The 22,364-nt window shown below is 55.1% G+C and overlaps 8 protein-coding genes across 8 annotated transcripts; 2 read left to right on the top strand and 6 right to left on the bottom strand.

Annotated features, from left to right (window-relative positions):
* Positions 1 to 4,713: 4,713 nt before the first annotated feature.
* INS49_007955 (uncharacterized protein) lies at positions 4,714 to 5,283 on the bottom strand (the record flags this gene model as incomplete). The annotated part of the gene is made up of 1 exon (XM_043168700.1): positions 4,714 to 5,283. One exon carries the CDS (start codon positions 5,281 to 5,283, stop codon positions 4,714 to 4,716), a length of 570 nt encoding a protein of 189 aa, XP_043026380.1.
* A 1,030-nt stretch (positions 5,284 to 6,313) lies between these two features.
* On the bottom strand, positions 6,314 to 8,530 carry INS49_007954 (uncharacterized protein; the record flags this gene model as incomplete). Its single annotated transcript, XM_043168699.1, has 2 exons — positions 6,314 to 8,013; positions 8,203 to 8,530. The coding sequence occupies 2 exons, from the start codon at positions 8,528 to 8,530 to the stop codon at positions 6,314 to 6,316; spliced, it is 2,028 nt and encodes a 675-aa protein (XP_043026379.1).
* Positions 8,531 to 10,098: 1,568 nt separating this feature from the next.
* On the top strand, positions 10,099 to 12,920 carry INS49_007953 (uncharacterized protein; the record flags this gene model as incomplete). The annotated part of the gene is made up of 2 exons (XM_043168698.1): positions 10,099 to 11,908; positions 12,799 to 12,920. The coding sequence occupies 2 exons, from the start codon at positions 10,099 to 10,101 to the stop codon at positions 12,918 to 12,920; spliced, it is 1,932 nt and encodes a 643-aa protein (XP_043026378.1).
* A 453-nt stretch (positions 12,921 to 13,373) lies between these two features.
* Positions 13,374 to 14,737, bottom strand: INS49_007952 (uncharacterized protein; the record flags this gene model as incomplete). The annotated part of the gene is made up of 4 exons (XM_043168697.1): positions 13,374 to 13,505; positions 13,591 to 14,319; positions 14,445 to 14,542; positions 14,662 to 14,737. 4 exons carry the CDS (start codon positions 14,735 to 14,737, stop codon positions 13,374 to 13,376), a joined length of 1,035 nt encoding a protein of 344 aa, XP_043026377.1.
* Positions 14,738 to 15,451: 714 nt separating this feature from the next.
* On the bottom strand, positions 15,452 to 16,122 carry INS49_007951 (uncharacterized protein; the record flags this gene model as incomplete). Its single annotated transcript, XM_043168696.1, has 2 exons — positions 15,452 to 15,715; positions 15,787 to 16,122. 2 exons carry the CDS (start codon positions 16,120 to 16,122, stop codon positions 15,452 to 15,454), a joined length of 600 nt encoding a protein of 199 aa, XP_043026376.1.
* A 58-nt stretch (positions 16,123 to 16,180) lies between these two features.
* Positions 16,181 to 18,502, bottom strand: INS49_007950 (uncharacterized protein; the record flags this gene model as incomplete). Its single annotated transcript, XM_043168695.1, has 6 exons — positions 16,181 to 16,308; positions 17,006 to 17,471; positions 17,528 to 17,648; positions 17,702 to 17,758; positions 17,916 to 18,073; positions 18,431 to 18,502. 6 exons carry the CDS (start codon positions 18,500 to 18,502, stop codon positions 16,181 to 16,183), a joined length of 1,002 nt encoding a protein of 333 aa, XP_043026375.1.
* Positions 18,503 to 19,724: 1,222 nt separating this feature from the next.
* INS49_007949 (uncharacterized protein) lies at positions 19,725 to 20,108 on the top strand (the record flags this gene model as incomplete). The annotated part of the gene is made up of 3 exons (XM_043168694.1): positions 19,725 to 19,797; positions 19,883 to 20,040; positions 20,097 to 20,108. 3 exons carry the CDS (start codon positions 19,725 to 19,727, stop codon positions 20,106 to 20,108), a joined length of 243 nt encoding a protein of 80 aa, XP_043026374.1.
* Positions 20,109 to 20,710: 602 nt separating this feature from the next.
* Positions 20,711 to 22,087, bottom strand: INS49_007948 (uncharacterized protein; the record flags this gene model as incomplete). Its single annotated transcript, XM_043168693.1, has 1 exon — positions 20,711 to 22,087. One exon carries the CDS (start codon positions 22,085 to 22,087, stop codon positions 20,711 to 20,713), a length of 1,377 nt encoding a protein of 458 aa, XP_043026373.1.
* Positions 22,088 to 22,364: the final 277 nt, after the last annotated feature.

Genomic DNA, 22,364 nt, shown 5'->3' with positions numbered 1-22,364 from the left:
GGGGTGACGATCACGGTGTCAATAAATGGGGACTCTCTACCTTCTGAGTCTGGTGGGCAAGAAGGTCAGATCAAGTGAGGCAGGCGGCTGGTTTGGGTTCTTGTTGGACAGCCTGGACGCGAAAGGCATGTGTGTCAAAGAACTTCGCGTCGGAAACAATATATCACCACTTTGTCCGTCCAAGGTGGAGGGCGGCAGCACTGTCAAAGGGAAATTTCGAGGTGATATTGTTCCGTCCCAAAGCGGTATTTAGCTCGAACCGTCCACTTCTGGGCGTGCCTAATAGATGGGGCGGGAGGGAGACGTCAGGAAGAAAATGCTACCCTGACCATGAGGCTGAGTGGGTGTCTGTGTGGGTAGCATACGCATGGCCCATGGCCGCATGCACAGCTGGCATACCGCCGACAGGGTCTAAGTACCTATCACCGGTACGTGCAGGACGATGCTGGCCGATGCGAAAGCATGTTTTAGCGCGGACGGATGGATGTGGCAGGAGATCGCCATACTGATATTGGGACCATCACCGGCCCAGACATGAAACATGCCTCTCTCCCTTTCGCGGACGGTGGCTCTCCTGTTGTTGCTTTGGCTACGCGTTGGCTAGCTAGATCGGACTAGCCGGCCCTGCCAGTCATCCCATGGACATGAACCTGCAGGTCTGGCGGACATCTTGCATGCAGGTGATGGTGAGAATTGCTGCTGCGAAACCCTGGGCTACTTCTACCGCCCACGGCATCCGGAGCCGAGAGCAGAAATCAGCGTGACTGGTGACTGGTGACTGGTGACTGGTGACTGGTGACTGGAGCCCCCTCGGTGACGAACACCAAGCGCCGGCGTGGATCGCTCATTCATCGGTGGAGAGGCCCACCCGCCAATGCCAAATGCCAATGGAGCTGGCTGAGCGAACCAGTTGACTTGTAGCCTAGCGCAGCTGTCACGGTCCACCCGGGGTTGCGCATCCACAAAGGTCAAAGGTCAAAGGTCGGTCAAAGGAATGGAACGGAAAACGGAACATTGGATGAACATTCAGGCAAGCAGGACCAGCACCAGCACCAGCACCAGCACGGGTACGAGGACCAGGACGAGGGTGACGGCGGGAGACGCGGGTTCCGTCATCTAATCCCCGAGCTTGTTCACGACGCCGATTGCTGCTCACGCCACCCTCCCTCCATCTGGGGAAAGGGGGTCGCACCGAGTCTGTTGGACGATGGACAGGCAGAAGCAGGACATGGAGTAGCCATCGTCGAGGACGCACGAGGAAGAAGGTGGCCAGCCACGGCGAAAGAGGTTGGTTGGCTGGTCGGTCGGGCCATTCCAAGGTTTGTCAGGATGGATGTCGGGGGTGCACGGACTGGTAGGGAAATAAGCTGGCGGGGCCAGAAGCGGGCCGCTCTGGCCCGCCACTGGGCAACCACGACCGAGTCCACGATCCCCTGTTCACCAAAAAAGCAAACGTCAACATCATCTCATTCCCTCACTCCCTCGCCGGCAGTTCGGCTTGTGCAGTCCATTTTTAAAAAGAAAAACGTCTCCCACCGAGCCATGATTCCCACGGAGGAGAGGGGGAGAGAGAGAGAGAGAGAGAGAGAGAGAGAGAGAGAGAGAAAAGGACGAAAACCGCAGGAACACCTTGATGCTCCTGACGCCTTTGAGAAGAAAACAGAAGTGGGCACGACTCTGCCTGCTCTCCTTCCTCTTCGATCTCCTCATCCTCGTCCTCGCTTTCCTGACAAATTCGCGGCGAGTGGCCCCAGATCGAATCATCATAGACCCCTAGACACAACAAAGGACTGATTAGTCCCTATCGGATGAGGAGAATCGACCGGCCTCTTGTCAGTGTGCCCTAGTCGTGGTCCGGGTCAGAACTAGAGCCCAGATCTGGATCTGACAGCTCCACGGGCTGGGCTACGAGGCTGCATAGCAACATGCCGGGCCTGGCCAGACACCGGCCAACGGGACCTTGCTTCCCGTGCGCTTCAGAGCAGAGCGGACCGATTGATCGTTCGCATAACACAGCGGGCAGCACAGCATAGGACAGCACAACGCAGCAGGACGACAGCTGGACAGTTGCGACTCTGCTTGTGTGCGTGTGCGTGTGTGTGCATCACGGACGAGACCCGCAGCCATGACTTCTTTTGCTGCTCTGTTCGCAAGCCTGCTTGACACTCGTTGCTTCTCTCACCAACACACCCATAACCCATACACAAAGGAGTAATAACATGACACATAAACCTTGATCTTTGGATGCCCGACGCATCGATCGACGATACCCTGGCAGATCCCCCGGATTGTCCCAAGGTCCCTTGCCCCTCCTCTGCGAACGACGGGCTAACTGCTTTTTCCCCTTGCATGTCTCAGCCGCAATCAACAGCGCTCGAACATTCCATCATCCCACCGGGGCTCACACTGGCACACTCGAGATTTGATGACGTTCCTGGGGCCCTGCAAGTCTAAGACGGGTGACCCTATCTCGAGGGGGCCTTGGGAACAAGGAGCTTCGGAGCTGGCCCAACTCCACGATGCAGCCAGCCGCATCGAGCCAATGGCCAACATCCTCAAGCGAGGGGGCTTCCCAATGCCGTGGTTCAGAAAGGTGCCACCGCATCCGAGCTGCCTCAGACAAGCCGTACATGCCAACCTGACCGGGCCGGCTTAGAAGGAGAGGCGCAGGGAAAGGTGCAGGCGTCCAGTTGATACCAGTCGTTGCCTCATTAACTCGAGGAACAAATTCGCCATCGTTTTGCAAAGGACTGGCTCTCATGCCACCTTTTTGCTTTCCTCCTTCGTCCATACATACATTCATTCCTTCTTGCTTCCTTTCTTCCCTCGCAGCAACCAAGGTTATATGCCTCATCCAAGACATGTCTTATCGAAATAGTCAAGCTTGTGATGCGGGTCTCGCCTTCGATCTTGCACGGACTCTGGGGCCCATTGCGCCGGATGGCGGATGCCTCCCGATCACTGCCACGCTCTTGCTTTTCCCGCCCATCAGTGACCTTCCCGTTCTGTCTGTGCTACCGCGATCTGCCCTCGCCTCTGCTCCTTTGCTCCCCAAGCCCGGGCTACCCTGACAGAACAGCTGAGCGGCTCCAACTGCCCCCCGCGGGAACAGCTGTCACAACTATTAAACGTCTCAGCATGTTATTTATACCAAATGAGATTTTAGAAACCCGCTATATATTCACTGAAGAGCACGAGGACAGGTCAACGGGTCTCGCGATCATCTGACCGATTGATATTACACTGCCGGGGCAGTGCAGATGTCAAGGTACGCTGTAGCGCAAAAGATCAAACTCACCCTACCTGTACAATACCCGAGTCCCGACTCACGATCTGACAGTCCGATGTCCCGTTCCATTTTCTACGCTTGATTAAATCCATACCCCTTGCCTGCAGGCCTAGCCCGCAGTGGGATGCCTTGCTCTCTGCTGTATCGGCTCCTCCCCCCACCGGATCTTGCGAGCGTGCATGCATACTGTACGTGCATACCTGCACGGTCTGTTTCTGCACGGCCTACCCGCAATGCGCCGGGCTCTTCCTGATGAGCCGACGCATGCACGCGGCTTCTTTCGGGGGGTGACACTTCGCGCACACAAGGCTGCGGGTCTCACCACGCTGCAGTCTCATGCACATTGTGAAGGGATGATGGTGGTGGTGCGCGAGCAATTCGCCGCGGGAGGTGCGGAGGGCACCGAGACTTTGGTTGTCTGTTGGTCTGGTCAACGACAGAAAGACCTTGCACCAGAGTTGAGACTCATTTTTGGTCATGCTCCATGTTTACGCACTATGCTGCTCGGATGGTATTGCCCATCGGAACGTCTAGGTGGGCTCTGGCGTTGCACGCTTGTTTCTGCACGGCTGTATTCCAAGCACTTTGAATCCATCCTCTTCCGGTGGCCTATTATGCAATAGGTACGCAGCAGAGTTAGGAAACCTTTCCTTGGTAATGGAAGAATACACTATAACGCCCCTTGGCTGGACAGGCAATACTCCGACTGGCTGCTTCTATCCTGCCTGTGATTCTATCAACTATGCGTATCCTGCTATGGGCGTGAGATCCGAGAAGGAAATATTGCACTGTAACCACCACGTTTACGTGACAATGTTTACTACTTGATATTCTCAGTATCAAGTCAATTCAAAGGCAGCATGATCTAGTGTCCTATAACATCTTCATTGCTTCATCCACCGAGTCCTTAAATTCTTAGAGGGGTCCAGCTCCTTGATGGCCTCAACCGCCTTTAATCCCACAATAAGTAGCCAGTCCACCTCGACATATCCAAGCCACTCTGGCGAGTCAAACGTATTCGGGAATGACGCAAGGATAGTCTGAGGCGCATCGTCAAACAGTCAAATATACCCACCATTCAAGCGTCAACACAACCATCTAAGACCTGCCCAACGCGTCCCCAGCGAACCACCGTCGCTCGCCTCAAGCTCTGCTGCGGTCACTCGGGCTTGCGCGTGGCCGGGCCGAGGAAGTCTTTCGATCGTTGTATCTGCCGGAGAGCATCAAGGCAGCCAATAGAAAATCTGTTCAACCCACCCGCCGCATCTAGGCTCAAAAAGATCTCAGTCATCACGAAACTCTGCCGCGCGGAGGCACAGAACGTAGCGCACCGGACGCGTCCACGTGCGAGAGAACAGCCCCGCCGAAGCCAGCCTCGCCCATGGGGCTGGCTCCTGAGCGACTCCCGAGCGGCGCCCTCCGTCTCACTCATCCTTCCGTCTCTCCCCCTCTCCCCCACGCGCAGCGCCACACAACAGCCGCGTGACGCACTGGGGGGCCGCGTGGGTGTCGACCTGACGCAGCTTGCTCCCACGGCTCGAAAAAACGGCGCGAGCAGCTCTGGTCGGCCCGCTTCGGAGGCCCCGTGGCGTCGGGACGTGCTGCTGGTGGTCTCGATCCTCTGCGGCAGCCGCATGACTGCGTGGCGCGCGGGACGCGTCGGTCCCCCAGGCGTTGCTGGCCATCTGCCGCCTGTTAGCTGAGTCGCGCTCGGGACGCGTAGCCGTGGCGCCGGGGCGAGGAGGAGGCTGAGGGAAGATGGCGTCCTTCCTGGCAAAGCCTTGTTTCGTCCTGCAACAAGCGGGAGGGCGACGGGCCGCTCCTGCCCACTCGAGGCACCCTCTGGTTGTTGTGGCTTTCGTGACATAGCTGGAGAGGTCGCGCGGCGTGTCCAGCTCGAGGAGGAGGCTACCTAGGTACCCGGCAGCTAGGTGGCAGGGCTTTTGACGAGAGTAATCATCATGTCCTACTGTTTTCGTCTCGACCTTCAGCATGTGTTCCTTTTTGCTGTGTTGTTCATGAATAGGATAGACTTTATACTATTCCAGTCGAACCAAGTACGGAGTCGAAACTTCAAAGGGCAGTACTGAGAGTGACCAAATTCGTAGGAACTAGGGGCGACATGGTGCAAGAGGCAAAAAGGTTCGGCCAACTGAGGCCTACATCCTATTATATGGTAGTTTAGATAGCAGGTTGGGTGGTGGGTTAGGTTCCAGGTTGGGTAGCAGGATAGGCTCCAGGTTGGGTGGCAGGATAGGCTCCAGGTTAGGTGGTAGGTTAGGTTCCAGGTCAGGTGGCAGGTTTAGGTTCCAGGTCAGGTGGCAGGTTAGGTGGTGGTAGATTAGGTGCTAGGTGGCAGATTAGGTGGTGGGTGGTTTAGATAGTAGGCTAGATGGTGGTAGATAGGCTAGATGGTAGGTTAGATCCCAGCTGCCCCTGATCTTTTTTTCTTGGTGTTAAATGTTTTTTCTGAAATTGAGTTTAGATTCTTGACCACTATACTATCTCTTATTACCTTTCTCGGGGCAGCTGGTGCAAGAACCAGTCTCAATGCCCTTATCAATGCTAGTTTAGTGACTGGCTGGTGTTTATGCCACTGCTGGGAAGAAAGATTACCAACACCCCCCCCCCCGGTGAGCCCAAACAACTTCCTCCTATCAAAATTAATATATTACAGACATTGGGCGATCCAGTCCCTCCAAAGTGTTACGGAAGACCTTTTGCTTCTGAGGCGGAACAGGTTCAACGTCCTGGATACTTATCCATGCAATTGTGCGGGTAAGCAGATTCCTACATTATCAGACGACTCATGTACTTGTAGAGAGAGTCGTGTCATTTCTCATTACCCATTAACAGGCCCTCAGAGGAAATTGCTAAAGTTGCTCGTTGCCGCATGGTTATCAATCTCTCCACTGCGTTTCCCGACTTCCAAAACTCGAGACACAGGAAATTGCGTAGGTCAGTCATATCTGATCACTCTTGGGCAGCGCGTACCATTCCCTCCTCAGCGCGCTCTGCGTCGCCTCATGCCTGAGAGACAAGAGCCACAAGCTGCTGCCTCCGCCAACTCGCAGCCGTGGTCGCCGTCATCCTCACGCGATATGTCCCGCCCGCCCCCTGGAAGAAAGTCGCGCTCTGGTTGACGGGGTTGAAGAACACCTGCGGATCCCGGTGGTTGAGAAGCGCAACAGTGCATGCGGTGACGAAACTCGGAGGGCACAGTATCATTCTTGGGTTCCCGTTCTGGTCTGTGGTGCCGTCGAGCAGGTGGAATGTGATGATCACGACTCCCCCGCTGAATGTCAGGTCCTTCGACTCCGACGTGAGCGTTCCGGGGCTTATGAAATCGGGAAACAGGAGATACTTCATGGAAGACTCGATTGCCATGGTACTTAGGTTTGGATTATCAGGCAGGGGCTGCATCAGGTGTCCATTGGATTGTCCATTCTCGTCGCCCTTGGAGTTCCCGTCTTCGAGACCGTTCGACTCCCCTGGTGGGGCGGGCTTCCCATCATCCGGTGTGTCTCGGTCCTCCGCAGCGTCTTCCTCGGCCGCTTGGATTGCCTTCTGCCGGAGGTAGGAAACGGAGTTTGGCGAGAGGTTCGAAAGCGAGTGTCCAAGCATGCCTGCGGTGTTCGATGACTTGATGGCAAGGACGCCTAGTAGTGTTGGTGCACCGCTTAGATCAGGCTGAGTCGTTATGGACATGTTGGTATCATTCATTTGAATACTTTCAAAGCTCTGGGTGGAAGTCGAGGACGTGGATCCCCGGACAAAGGCGAGCCCGAAGATGGAAAATACTGCTTTTGCTGTGCTCTTCGAGGTGATCACGCTCTTGACATTCTGGTAAGTCCAGTGATCGAAGTTGACAGTGAAGCTCACACCAAACACGAGCGAAGCCGCCGTGACATGTGGATACAGATTCTTCCTTGCCGTGTCATCAGCATTGGAAAACTGGGTGCCTGGGTCACCGATGGACCATGAACCAGCCTTGATAGAGACAGTAGCGGGTTTGACACAGGTGTTGAGTGTGACGTTGGTGACGACGGCGTTGTTCTGCTGATACATGGTCTGCTTCTGCGTAGTTGACGACCATGATCCCTCGCCAAAAAAGAGCCATGGTTCAGGAACGCGGACCTCCCCACTGGCATTGGTCGAGTCATAGCCGAGCTGTTGCCAGAAGTTGCTACCTGAGGTGTTCATCGACAGTGTCCTGGAGACAGCGGGAGTCCACGGATCGCTAGGGCGGTTCGCGATTGCTGCTGTCGTGCCTTGCCACGTGTTCCAAGTTGTGATCCATGCCTGTGTATCAATGGCATACTGTGGCTGCCAACCGGTGCTCGCCGTCAGCATGGTGGCTCCTTGGACACTTCCCCTCTGGACACCGGGCATTGGGGGCTGCGCAGCCATCCAAGCCTCCCGGTAGCCCTCCAGGGTCATTGCATCTTTGCCGAGTGCGATGGCCTGCTCGGGGAAAAACCAGGCGCTCACTTGCTGGTAATTATTCGCAGCAAGCAGGAGGGGTACCTGGTTGACATAGGCCGTTGTCTCCCATGTGGCCTGATTGTTGTTGTAAAGCTTTTGTGTAGCTGCGTCGAGCTGGGCCCAGGCGATGTTGGCTTTGGACTTCTCGACCAGATACGCGCCCCAGGCCGTGTCATAGGTCGGCTTGTCTGTCAGGTACTTTTGGTACGCGGCCGGGTTTGCTGGAGCACCAGGGTCCACTACGAATGATGACTTTCAGTATTCTTTCAAAGAAAGATAGAAGATCTGCTGGCCCACATTTGAAGCATGGGGCAGGAAGACTATAGCAAAAGACCCTGTAATTGGACTGGAAGCGCCTGGATTCTATCTGTCATGCTTCGCAGGGTAGAAGAGACAACTCAAAGGCATCAGCGGGTCTGGATGCTTACCATGACTGAGAAAGGCGCCATAGCTAGTGTAGCGGCTGTTGGCTGTTGGAGCATAGAATGGAGATGATGTGTTCGGGATCGTGTCTCCTAGATCTCCCACTCCTTGGTTGATTGCGGCAGCAACCGAGTCAGTGTCAGCTGTTGATGTGAAGGGCGGGACGCTGCTGAAAATGGTGCCTTTGGGAACATTGTATCCGGGAAATGCGGTCATATTCCCGGGAGCGATCAGAAACACCTGCTTCGTGGAATCGAATCCAGAAAAGCCTGCGATCTGCCTGTACGCATCGGCAAGACCGCGCCAAGCGGCTTCACTTGTCTCGTCCGACATGTCGGTAGGGTAGCCTCTTAGCTGTGGCGGGACTGTAGCGAAGTGATAGGCAACTTTTGTGCGTGATATTTGTGGGTTGAGTGCTTTGGGACTTCGACATCTGAAGACTCCGTGGTGTGAGATGCGTCAATTTATATTTTCTCGGTCTTCATCACCAAACCAATCTACACATTACCAAGGCCATAAATCAGGATCCCGTTTTAGCGACAATGCGGTGAAGCGTGGCATTCGATGATGGTCACAGCGGCAGTGTTCTCAGGAGGCAGACACTGCGGTCCCCAATTCTGCTCGCGAGCGGCTTTCGTCCGCTGGCTGAGCTGGGAATAACCTCATCACAAGCGACAATGCCTGCAGGATTGAGAAGCAATGATGAGTTGGCAAAAGCTTGGCTGGTCCCGAATTGTCAAAAGAGCCTTGAAGCGTCCCAGCTGGAACTTAATTGGATTTGGAACTTCGATCCTATCGCAAGTCTGCCCGCTAAGCCACAAGCTGACCGGTGAATGCACAAGGTGTTTGACATGACACATCGGGCTGCAGAGACAACGAGAAAATACAGAGTTGGAAGGTGCCTGACTTTCCCGGGCGTCACGACGTGCCGTGTGACAATAGATCAGAGGAGCCTGGCGGTGGATGACAGATCACATGTAGTAATGGAATATGAGTGCCACTGAGGAGGGGTGATGTCCAAGTCAACAATGAGGTATTTCACATATTCAATGTCACATCGGGCATTGGGGAGTTTTCCAATGACCAGATGCTTGTGACGAAGACACCTGGGAGATATTTATCCATTTGGCATTCCACAGATAGAGCAGATATGAAACCCCGAAAGGAGTGGAATCTGTAAGGGAAACATGAACGTAGCCCAACTTGCATTACAGGAAGTTCAAACGACTGAATACCTCCCAAATCAAAATTGAAACGTAGCCAAGCTGCCAGTTTAATCAATGCCACACAGCCAATCCGGACGAGCAGCGTACACAGGAGATTTGCTTGCATCCCCACGAAAGCCCTCCACCCATTCTCATATCCCGAAGGATGAATACTCAAGTGGTACAGATTCTTCCTTCCGAGATTGCTTCCACATGCACTACAACACGTTACAAAAACTTGACATTCTCATTTGGCTGCGTTGTTTTTTTAATAGCTTGGGGATGACTATCTCGAAAGCGGAATGGTTAATTATCACACTCGAAATCAGACGTAATGTGAAGGGATTTCCCAGGATCACCAAGTTAGCAGTTAGAAAGACGCAGCGACAGAGCCACCAAATTGCCCGACCGTAGCAGAGAGGGAAAGAGTGCGAACACACGTGAACCCCAAAAACGTGAATTGGGGGCCATTCCTGAGGATTTGCTTAAGTGCTTACACGACAGGCAGCTGAGTAGACTATGTAGTCGTAAGCGGCAGGGGTAATGCAGACGAGGCTCAATGAAAGGCGTTTTCTGGCTCAGGCAACCTTGAACCCCACTAATTCATTCCGGCAGACTTTCTCAAATACCTTGTTTCCAAACGCTGCGTTTCCATGTGCGATGCCTCATAGGTAAATACCAGCGTTTTTGTTCATAATGCCGTCAATCCATCCAGCATATGATGCGCTTCCCTCAGACACCGCATCTGCGTCTCCAACCCTTTGTCAACCTGAAAATCAGCTGAGCTGCAAGAAGGCGGACCCAACCACGGTGCCTCGGGCCTCGAAACTTCCCAAAAGAACCTGCATCTCACCGTTTTGGACGGGCTGGGAATGGGAGTTTGCCGCCTGCTTTCTCGTGCTGGTCACTCCAATCATCGTTTTTGCAACTCTGTACCCCCACGATGGTCAGCCCCTACCGCAGTGGCCTTTCAAGGTCTCCATCAACTCGTTGCTCTCTATCTACGCACTGGTCTTCAAGGCCGACGTGGGCTTCATCCTGACCTCATGTATCGGGCAGCTCCAGTGGGCGTGGTTCTCTGCAAGTGAGACGCGCCCACTCACCGACATGCTTCATTTCGACAACGCGACTCGGGGCGCAGATGGAGCCTTGGGATTGATCTGGCGGCAGCGATTTCGACAGCCTCTGGCAGCAATCGGGTGCGTCCTTATGGTTCTGGCCGTTGCTGTTGACCCATTTGTCCAACAGCTTGTACAGCCCGCGGACTGTAGTGTTGAGGTGTCGGGCGGCATTGCGGCTGCGACCTTGCCACGAGCGAACGTCTTCGAGGAATATGGCTATGATGGAAACGTCAATAGTCATGAGGCCGCACGGAACATGTCGATGTCTGATTTGAGTATAGAAAAGACCATGTACGATGCAATCTTCTCCCCGGGACAACATCCCCCTTGGCAGTGCTCAACGGGCAACTGTACATTCCCAGACCCTTACGCCACTATCGGAGTCTGCTCTTCCTGCCAGGATGCCTCCGCAAATGTCATTACCAATACAAGCTGCTCGCAGCCTGATTCCTCCTACGCAAGCCACCACCCAAAATCCGGAGCAGACTGCCCCGTGAATTCGAGCTTCATCGTCGAGTCCAACTTCACCGCTGGCGAGTACATCAGTCTAGGTACCAAGCTGGTAGTTCCTAACGATGACCCGGGTGAGCACCATTTACAATTGCATGTCGGCGACGCAACTCTGGGCCTCAAACCTGTGGCCCTCGAACCTGTGAGCCTCATGCACGATGCCCTTTTCGGAATCATCGTCGCGACTGCACGTTACCCTATTGGAGTCACCGATTCAACCTTCGACGAGTCGACGTGTAATTCGAATGAATCGGAGCGATCGTGGCAATGTCAGGGGTATGGTGCCGCCACCTGTTCCCTTCGGCCGTGTGTACGGATTTATGACGCCACTATTTCCGCGGGCGTTCTTGAAGAAAACCTGATTGCGAGCTCCTCCGAAACTGCTTGGGGTTTTGTTTCTGATGATGGAGGGTCGCCTCGCTACCGCGCCATGGTCGACACTCAGTGTTCTGCTGAGAATCAGACACCGTCAAATCGAAACTCAAGCGTGGAAAGCCGTTGGCTGCCATATAGTTTCAACCTGACGGTCAAGACGGACCCCACGGTTGGAGCGATGTATACCCTCGCCGACGAAGTCACGTCCTTACTTCAAAGCGGTTGTCTCTATGTTGTGTCCGATGAGGCCATCATGTCAACGGCAGCACGGTATCTCAACGGCTCACTTCAGTCGCAAGCAGACAGCTTTCAAAGCTTTGAAAGCAGTGAATCAGGTTACAAGTTACTTACAGCAGGGTATGTTGAAGGGCCCGAAATACTCCGAAGCATCTACCACCAGGGCGACACGGACCTCAAGCGTGTTCAAAGCGTTTTTGCGAATATCTCCGACTCCCTCACAACCTACATCCGCTCACATGGCGGCAGTGAATTTCTGCCGGGTAGGATAGAATCCCCAAGGGATGTGCAGGGGAAGGTGTACCACTATGCAACCTGTCTCCAGGTTCAATGGCCCTGGCTCTCGTTCGCGGCGTCCTTGGCGGTTTTCACTTCTCTATTCTTCTTGATGGTAGTCGAAGCCACTAGAAGGCGAGGGACTTCGATTTGGAAGGTCTCACCGCTGGCGTGGGTTTTAAGAGCCGATGGGCTGGACAATGAACAGCTTTCATCTTCGACCAGACTGTGTGAAGGAATGAAAGAGAGATCGAGGCAAATTGCTGTGCGTGTGCTTGATGAAGAGCTAGATGGGCCACGTATTCGCATGGCTGATATCAAAGACCCGAATTTGCTTTAAGCACATGATCTCGGCCAGTGACATAGCCAGGGGGCGAATTTGAATGGGAAATTAGAATGTTACACGCAAGGATTAGATAATCTCTCCAGCAAACGAGGAGACATAGTTACAGGGTTCAATACACGATTTTCGTATGAGAAGATCGCAGTAGTCAGGCTATGACTCCCTTGTGTGTTTCCTGGATGAACAGCATAGGCGAGACAATTTAAGTCTATCACAAGCGGAATCAAGACGTGATGTTTGGTCCTCACAGGGTTGCTTCGCCAGTATCCGGAAGCCATCAACATCTGGCAATCACAACTGAGTCAATCCGGAGTTGATCGTCCTCGAGGGGGCAGAGCACATGGCATGGTTAGCAACTCCCTGTTACCAAATTCCCACCCAGTGCTGACGGCCCGTCGTGTCGTAGGTCGGGGGCTTCGGGCCCATCAATACTAGACTTCAGAGACAGTCTCATCCAGTTCTTCTTGCCTGGGTAATTCTTAACCTCAAACTGTCTTTCGAAAAACTCCCCCTTTCTCTCTCGCACGTGTACAGCCCGACTGACCACTTTTGTCTACGGAATGCTCAGGGCACAGGCTGTGGTTCAGGCCAGCTACATCCGCCAATACTCCTTTATCACGCTGGAGGGGCTCTTCTACGAGATTAACAAAGATTAGACGGGATGGGCGCTGTCCTTAGATGTGCTCAGGTTTATCACCTCGGGAGGAACATTGTCCTCGAGAATGCCGACGTAGTCTCTTAATTGGGTCGTCGAATGCGATTACACCGCGCACTTATCGACTGGTGACCACCTGATGGTGCTACAAGATCATAGAGCATAGGCAGGTATTCAGGCTGACGTCCAAAACTACCCTGACTGGCAAAGGGCCGCGAATGGTATCTTGGTTGATTGCGTTGAACCACACAATCGTGGCTGTATCCCAAAATTAGACAAGGACATCAGTCATGAATATTCAGGAAGAGCAACGTAGTAGTGATTCTGTATTACCGGAAGTGCCGCTGCAAGGCGTCACGGCACGGTGCTGATACTAGATGATTTATATACTTTCTGCACCACGGGACATTTCAGGCAAGACTTCTTGATCATACGCTACCCACTCCTTGCTATTCTACAGCTTAGCTCCGCCAGCATCCGGGTCCTCCTGACCAAAGATGTTGAGGAAAGCCGTGTGTACCTCATCCGTCAGGTCGCTGGCCTGCAGGCTGCGGCCCTTCGTGTTGAAGGCGAGCCTGGAGCACTCCTATTATAGTTCGAAATCCGGTTAGCCTTCTGCTCTCGTGGTCTTATGTCCAGTAACGGGGCAGGAGAAAACGCGAAAGACTCACCCTCGTAATAGCAGCGCCGCCGAAAGCCGCCAGCTGCACAAGCTCCTTCTCATTCAGCTTCCCGCCGTGGTCCCATAGCCCGTCCAGGTACGCCGTCCTCCACCCGAGGAACGTCGCGATGCTCCCGGTCAGCGTATCACCCTGCCCGCCGCTCCTCTTCTTGCCGCCCTGCAGGTCGACCGTGAGAGTGGTCTCGCCATCAGTAATGAAGTCATGGAACCCCTTCTGGACAATCGTCACACCACCAAGCGCCCGCGCGAGCGCCTCCACCCTCGCCGTCTCCTTCTCCTCCCCGCCACCCGCCTTCTCAGTCGCCTTCTTCACCTCCTCCTCGATACCGAGCGCCTTGCAAAGGCGGCCGAACTCGACGACGTTGGGCGTCAGCACGGCGAGCTTCCACCCCCTCACGAGGTCCGGGTTCTTCTGCACGACCTGCAGCGCGTCCGCGTCCAGGACCACGGGCGTGTTCTGCCCCCTCGCCGCCTCCACCACCTTGGCCACCGTGTCCTGCATCAGCGGGTCGCGGCCCAGCCCCGGGCCGATGACCAGCACGTGGATCCGCGGCAGCATGTCGATGATGCGCGAGGCCACCTTGTCCGCGGGCTCGCTCGAGGCCGACTCGTCCGACGACTGCGGGCTGGGACTCTGCCGCATCAGGGGGTGCACCATCAGGTTGGGCGAGTACGTCTTGATCACGGCCGCGGCGCCGGGCGTGCAGATCACGTGGGACTGTGAGTTCGGGCGGATGCCACGGTTAGTGATGAGCCAGGTCCTCCCACACTGGGCAGCAGACAACCCAGTCCTTGAGGGCCATGCCTGTGGATAGAAGGAGGGAAGGGTGAGAATAGGCGTACCATGTCACATCCTAGCCGTGCGCTGGCCATTGCCGAGAAGTAAGGCGCCCCTGTGTAGTCCTCACTGCCACCGATGACACCTATACGGCCCTGCTGCCCTACGTGTCGCCCATCGAGTCAATTCCATGTCCCATCGTTTGCGGCTCGGTCCATCATGGCTCTATCGCGAGCACAGCCGGACGCAGCGGTCTTTGGGGGGCGGGGCGGGGCGACTCACCCTTGTGGAACTTATCCAGCATAGGCGGGACAAGTTGCCGCACGCGGCCGAGGATCTCCTTCGTTGCGGATGACATATCGGCCTCCATGTGTAGCTTTCTGCACCCTCGGTGGCGGTCCCCTTCAGCTTTGAATGTGAGTGGCGAGACGGTCGTAGACCAGAGTTGAAGTTGACGGCGGGGTCCTGAGCTGCTGTCGACTGTTTCGTGCCGATTTCGCAATGGGACGCTCGGAATTGATAACTGGATGGATGCAATGTAGCTCAAGGAAGCTGTAATAAATACCAATATTTCATTTGAAGGCGCGGGAAAGTCACCATGGAGGCTCAAAAGTGGTTATGCCAACATGAGCGTAAGAGAGCTGTGGACCGTGATGATGTCACCCTTGCCGGCGCCAACTGTGTGACCGCCCACAGGTATGCACGCAGCTGCCCGAGCTCACCGGAGCATATCCTACGAAACACGCGACAGATCAAGCAGCTCAACGAAATGTACCTTTTGCATGCCAATCAATGCCTAGACTACTGAGACTGTAGCCGCACACCAGAATTGTGGACAAAAAAAATTGAGTGCTAGATTGGTCACGGCTCTATTTTACAATGGATTGACCGGAGATGACCCTCTCCAAAAACCATTTCATCTCTCAGTTCCCAGCACCCAATGGGATAGGCCCCCCTTTCTAGACGTAGACACACGATTCAGGCGGCCACCTCCTCCATTCGACGCGAGCTTGCAACTCTACCCCCTCCTAGCATATATTCCGGTCACCCTGCTTGCACTGGAGCGGACTGCTTAAGCCACGAAGCTCTTGGTGAAGCTGACGATGACGTCCTTCAGGCGGCCCTCGAGCTCCTTGGAGAGAGCGCCCTCCTTGTCAATGGTCGCAAGCAGGTCGGACTCGTTGGTCTTCAGGTGGGACAGGAAGTCAGCCTCCCACTGGAGGATCTTGTCGACGGGGACAGTGTCGAGGTGACCATTGACACCGGCGAAGATAAGGGGAACCATCTCGTTGACGGCCATGGGAGAGTACTGCTTCTGCTTCAGGAGCTCGGTCAACTGTAGATTTTGGTGTCGTCAGTCACTGTACAGCTTCAGGTAAGACTTGCGCGGTAAACGGGGCTACTTACACGCTCACCACGGTTCAGGGTCTGCTTGGTGGCGGCATCAAGATCGGAACCGAACTGGGCGAAGGCGGCGACCTCACGGTACTGGGCCAAGAAGAGCTTCAGGGAACCAGCGACTTGCTTCATGGCCTTGAGCTGGGCAGCGGAACCGACACGAGACACGGACAGACCGACGTTGATGGCAGGTCGGACACCCTTGTAGAACAGCTCGGCCTCCAGGAAGATCTGGCCGTCGGTAATGGAAATGACGTTGGTGGGAATGTAGGCGGACACATCACCACCCTGGGTCTCAATGACGGGCAGGGCAGTCAGGGAGCCACCACCGTGCTTGTCGTTCATCTTGGCGGCACGCTCGAGCAGACGAGAGTGCAGGTAGAAAACGTCACCGGGGTAAGCCTCACGTCCGGGCGGGACGACGGAGCAGCAGAGACATTTGACGATATGCAATAGCCTGTTTCGTCAAATCATCGAAGACGATGAGAGCATGCTTGCCATTGTCCCGAAAGTGCTCCCCAATTGCAGTGCCTGGTAAAGTTGAAGATAGTTAGCGATGGTGTTGCAGCAAGTTGTGATGGTGTTTGTAACAAGTTGAGATGTTGTAGCAGTTGAAGTGTATGATAAGAGCCTGAGAGTCGAGCGCCGCTAAGCGTCGAGCTTCGCGAGGTGTTTCTTGGACTTTTTTGTGCTTGTCGAGAGCGCTGGGAGAGTCGAAAGCCTGATCACAGGGTGCGCAATAATGCTTCTTGGCAGCCGCTCTGGTTTTGAACAGGACTTTGGTCTTGGTGTTGATGGGGATACGAGGAGTTTGCAGCAGCTCCCACGCATAATCGTCCACAATGTTTTGGACAATGACGCCCATGACTCAGGTATACGTAGGAAATCGACAGAATGAAATCGACAGAAGGGAAGTTACAGAATGAAAGTTTGAGCTTCAGATATCGGGAGGCGTCGTGCATCCGGCGGCGTTGAGGAGTTTGAGGAGTTTGGACGCCGTCCAAAGGTGTCGAGGAGGTGGAGGAGAAGAAGAGATGAAGAGGAGCAGATCTGCCAGAAGGCAGCGGACAGCCTGACGGAATCCATGAAGGGAGTCGGAGGCGTGCCTTCCCAGCCTGGGTCTTGGCGGCCAATTGGAGTGGGTGCTGCCAGTTTTGGTGGTGTCTTGGGGAAGGAGCGGAGGCAGGTGCTGCCAGAACTTGGAACTTAGAAAAATTTGAACACTAACCAGTGAAAGGAGCCAAGAACTGCAGAGGAGCGGCCTCAGAGGCGGTGGCGGCAACGATGACGGAGTACTTCATGGCGTCGTTCTCCTCGAGGGTCTTGACAAGCTGGGCAACGGTGGATCGCTTCTGACCGACGGCGACGTAGATACAGTAGAGCTTCTTGGTCTCGTCGGAGGTGTTGTTCCATCGCTTCTGGTTGAGGATGGCATCCAGAGCGACGGCGGTCTTTCCGGTTTGACGGTCACCGATAATCAGCTCACGCTGGCCACGGCCGATGGGAACCATAGCATCGATGGACTTGAGACCGGTCTGGACGGGCTGGTTGACAGAGCGACGGGGCAGAATGCCGGGGGCCTTGACCTGGGCACGGGATCGCTCCTTGTTGTTGAGAGGGCCCTTGCCATCGATGGGGTTACCGAGGGCGTCGACGACACGGCCGAGCAGCTCCGGGCCGACGGGGACATCGACCTTGTAGGCGTCAGCAGGCAGGAAATCAAAGGATTTCGTCAGATGGTATGACATACAATTTCACCGGTACGCTTGACGGTCTCGCCCTCCTTGACGAGACGGTCAGAACCGAAGAGCACGACACCGACTTGGCCAGCCTCGAGGTTCATGCACATTCCCTTGACGCCAGACGCGAACCTGCATTGTGTTAATCACGGCCCAGTCGCGTGGAAGATCCGGGGACGACATACTCGACCAGCTCCTCGGCCTGGACGTTGGCCAGACCGTGCACACGGGCGATACCATCACTGTGAAGCTACCTGTCAGCAGCTGAAACCCCGGTTCACACAATCACAACCTCAATTGTCTCCATATTTTTTGTTGGGGCCGTGGCGATGACGATGCCTGGGAAGGTGCGGGCGCTATAATTGAGAGGCGCATTGGTGGTTTCCTGTTTCAACATACCCGACAGACAGAACGCGACCAGTCTCGGCGAGACCAGACTCCTCCTGGACGCCGCGGATACGCTGCTCGAGGATGGAGGAGACCTCGGTGGGAGTAGCCTTGGCATCGGCGTAGGTGCGTGCTTGTACGGAGGCGACGGCGGGGGCGGCGCTTCGAGCCTGTGGTGGTGGGAAAAATCAGGATGGTTAGCCCGACGATGCTAGAGTGGTGGTGTTTTGGGCTGCGACTGAATCCGCGACCCCAAAGTGTGGCAGCCAAGTGCCCGTCCCGATCCAACCCCAGCCCCAACCCCAGCTTCTGGAGAGCTCGGCACGGCCAGCAGCAGCTCGCCCGCAGCAAGCTCCCCATCAGCCACCGCGCGGCGGCCGCACAGCTCGGTGAAGCTCAATTGAGATTGCTCAATGCGTGCTCGGCAGGCTGAGGTCGGCTGGATGGGGCTGGCGATGGGATTGGGAGGCGCGGGATCGGGCGGCCGGGGCGAAAACATTGCGTCGCTGAGCTGTGCGTAGACTTACGACGGCGATTCTGCTGGTGGCAGACAGGGCGCCGACAGCGCGGGTGCTCTGTCGGAGAGCGGTCCGGAACATTGTGAAAGAGGATGCAGGAGTGCCTAAAAGAAAAGAGAAGACAATTGCAATTGGCTTGCAATTGTGTGGAGAGGAGATTTGATGGCAGAGGTCGGGTGGTTGACGACGTGGAAAGGTCCTACTGAGGGAATTGAGAAAATTGAAGTGCCAGCGCTCCAGCTTCCGTTCCGGACGTCCTCGCTCGCCCTGCCGCTAGCCCACGGTGGAGCTCACCCAGCCAGAGCGGCCAATCACAGCCCCACTCGGGAGAAACAGGGCAGCGAGACGGAGCACGGGCCACATACCGTATCACCGATGAGGGACCGGGAGGAGCTTCATTGAGCCGTGTTAGGAGCAGCTGCTCTGCCTGCGTAATACGGTCAAACGCGTATCCCGAGAATGCTAGAGGTTGTCCTACTGGAAATCCTACTACTGGCCTACTGGAGTTTATCCCACTGCAGGTTGTCCTACTGGAGACTATCCCACTGCAGGTAATCCGATAGCAGGCTGACCTAAAGAGGTGCTCCCGTGTAAAGTCGTCGAACCTGAGGTTATCCTCTAACCTTAAGGCCTTTACAATGAGTTACTTACTGATTGCTCTGGCCAGCCTCCCGACTCGAACCAAGTCCGGTGCCCTTAAGTGAGGGAAGTTCCTCATTCGTTCTGGGCAACGAGGTCTGCAATGTTGACTGCGGTGGGCCGTAGCTGGAGTTCACTGCTTGGTTCCTCACAATCCAAGGCCTCGAGTGTGGCCTCGAACACACAAAGGCACAGTATCACTCGGACTCGAGTCCGTGTCACATTTTTGAGTGACCCCTGGACACACAACACAGTACTCGTTTGCTACCGCAGCTTCGAGCGGGAGGCCCTCTTTTGGATGATATGAGGGCCTGCTTCCAAGTCACTGAGGCAATCGCCAGGAGGAAACCACAGTCACTTCAAATTCTTCTTAATATGCCTTTTTCTTCGTTTGCGGTTCTGGTTTTTGGGATTCAGCAGGGCTCCCTACTCATCCAACATAAACCTCATCACACAGATTTTCCACACATCCGCACTCAGGATGAGACTCACAGAGACGATGAGTTGCTCAGGACGCCAGGTCGGTGGCTGTCCCCGAGTATAAATGCCCAGCTCATACCACGAATTTTCTATCTTCCCTCTATCTGCTATTCCCATACACACATCCCAAGGTTCGTCCACCAACTAAGTACCCATTCTGCAACACCAAAACACCTCGCCCAACATGACCAGCTGCTTCTGGACTCGGCCTTATCAGTGGCCTGAATCCTACTACCAGGTCCCTGTCTCTGGCACCTGTAAGTCTTTCTCAGCACGGGCATTTAAAGAAGAAGGAGAAAAGAATTGTTGTCCACTGCAACTTGCTGACTTTAAACCCCCAAGTTCCACAATCCTATGCCAGACTGCCCGTCAGTGGCACGACTCAACCTCAGGTCATTCCAACTGTGTATCCCCAGACGTATCAGTACCCCCAGATGTATCAGTACCTGCAGCCTCTTCAGACGATGGCGTACCGACAGCCTCAGCTCTGGTACCAAGCGGTAGGCTCACTCTCCCAGATGGTGTCCACGATGGTGTACTGACTTATGCTATCTAGTACGTCAATTAGGGTCAAATCTGCCGTCAGGATGAAGCGAAACGAAAAGGGGGTCACAGAGTGTACTCATCCGCAGTCTCGACATGGCCTCCTTGGTCGGTGGCACTGGGATGGATAGTCCGCCCACGTGTTTCCAGTCGAAAACGCCCACGGCGTTTATTTTGCGTTGAGTTTTGGCTTCTACTTTCAGGCAGTACTGATATACATTTCCATTTGATTATTTTGATCCAAATGGACTCCTATTTTCTTTCTGTGTGATACGCAAACATGAAATTTGAACTGGGCAAAAAGTGTCGATAAATACGCTTGTCATTTTCGCAGCCCCTTTTCACACACTGGATACACTGGGACACTGGATACACTGGATGATCAGGACGTGAAATGAGACAAGACAGAACAAACATGCTGAAAAGAGGAATCTATGATCAAATTATCTCACTACTGTACCTGCCCCAAAAGACAGGGAAAACAAGCAGACGGACACCAGATTATCAAAAACGCCACGAGTTGCCGCCCCCAACGAACCAGAAGCCCAGACTGCTGAAAAAAAACTCGCCCCCCCCCCCCAAAACGAAGGATGAGTATACCACCTAAACACCCACGGTCTCTTACCTCTACTGTTCGCGCGCCTTGCGCCGCGACAGTTCCTCCTTCCCATCAGGATCATCCCGGCCCTGTCTACGACTCACATGCGGCGGGGGATGACTCCCGCCTAAGCCCAACCACCCACGAGGGGCTAGGACAGCCGGCACAGCTTCTTCTTGTCCAACGCCCGAAGACGGGTACGCGCCACCCCGCCGGCCCCCGCCGGACGGCCCCGCGGCCGCGTTTGCGTGCCGCCTCGAGCTGGGTAGCGAGATAGTATCCGGCTGCGGCGGAGGCGGCGGAGGGGGCGTGGGCCGCCGCACGTCAAACACTGTCTCGGTGATGTTGGACTCGCTGGGGGTGGGCGAGACGGGCCGAGGCTGGGCATGCTCGACGCCGGTCGGGTGCCCGTCGATGTTGCCCGCGAGAGGAGGCCTACCCTGTGTGTAATGTGGTTGTGGCGATGACGGTGGACCAAGCCGGCCCTCGCTGACTTGGTCTCGGTTGGGCAAAGTGATGATACTCTTCCTGTCGCTAGTCAGCCTCAAATCCTCATTGTCGTCACTTGCCTGAGTCCGCGCGACCGTGCCAGGAGAAAAGTCCGCCATAAATTTCAGAGCGTCTTCGAGTCGTTCGTCCATACGGTCGAGTTCGGCCGGCAAAGGCGGGCGATGCACGGCAATTACCCCGTCGTATGGGTAGGCCGCCCGCATATGATGGATAGCGACAGCCCGCGCAGTGTGGATGATCGCACCGTTCATGGCCATGGCAGATGACCCGCCGGACACGCAGCCGGATGAAGAGGAGGGGCAGGTGGCAGCAGCACTTGTGGTGCCGTCGCTGGCGTTGCCGCTGTTGCGCTTCCAGAGGCCACTGACTCCCCCCTCTTCCATACTCCGGCTTGGGAAGCCGTCCAGTGATATTCCGGACTCGCGGTCCACGAGCGACTTACCGTGGTAGCCTTTGGATTTAGAGCGGCTCGACGCGGTTCGGGTATCAGATGGCACCGTGGTATGGCTGACTGTCTCATAGTGATGCCCGCTTCCTGAGGCTGGCTGCCGAGAACAGACTTTAAAGTCACCCTCGCTCGGCGGCTCCTCCAAGTCTCCGACTTGAGCGATCACCTCGTCAACTTGGTCAGCGGGCGCACCGACCACGGCATTAACCTGCCACGGCCTGATGATGTGGTCTTGGCCTGGGCCTGGACGTGTGATGTACGAGGGATCTGGCTCAATGACGACCCAGTGCCGGTGGGGTTGGTCAGCTATCCCTCGTGGGGTTGGAGGTGTGCCACTGGACATGTCAGTCTCAGACTGCTGCTGCTGCTCAGGGACGGGATCGCACTCGCCTTGGTGAGTGCGCGTGTATGGGTTCGTGTTTCCTTTCGAATTATGCCGAGAAGGCATCATGTAGGATGATATGCCGGGCTCGATGTTGTGTTCTCTTCTGTCTCCTCAGACTCTTGCGAAGACGGCCAGTAGTTTGGATATGATATTCCGTAGCATCTCAGAGTGAACAGGATACCAGTTGTTCAACGTGCTCGGGCTTCGGTGTAAAGATGAAGTGGAGATGTTTTTAATAGACAAGAGGTTCCCTCGGTCAGGATCATTAGATAGCGAGCCGTCTTCGCAGTGGCCGTTGTAAAGCATACATTGTTAGCTTTGCACGAGCACAATACTCTTG

This window comes from Diaporthe citri (assembly GCF_014595645.1).
Source record: "Diaporthe citri strain NFHF-8-4 chromosome Unknown scaffold_3, whole genome shotgun sequence".
NCBI classification, from domain to species: domain Eukaryota; kingdom Fungi; phylum Ascomycota; class Sordariomycetes; order Diaporthales; family Diaporthaceae; genus Diaporthe; species Diaporthe citri.
Note: the sequence above shows the minus strand (reverse complement) of the source record. Positions and strands in the feature narration are given on the sequence as shown.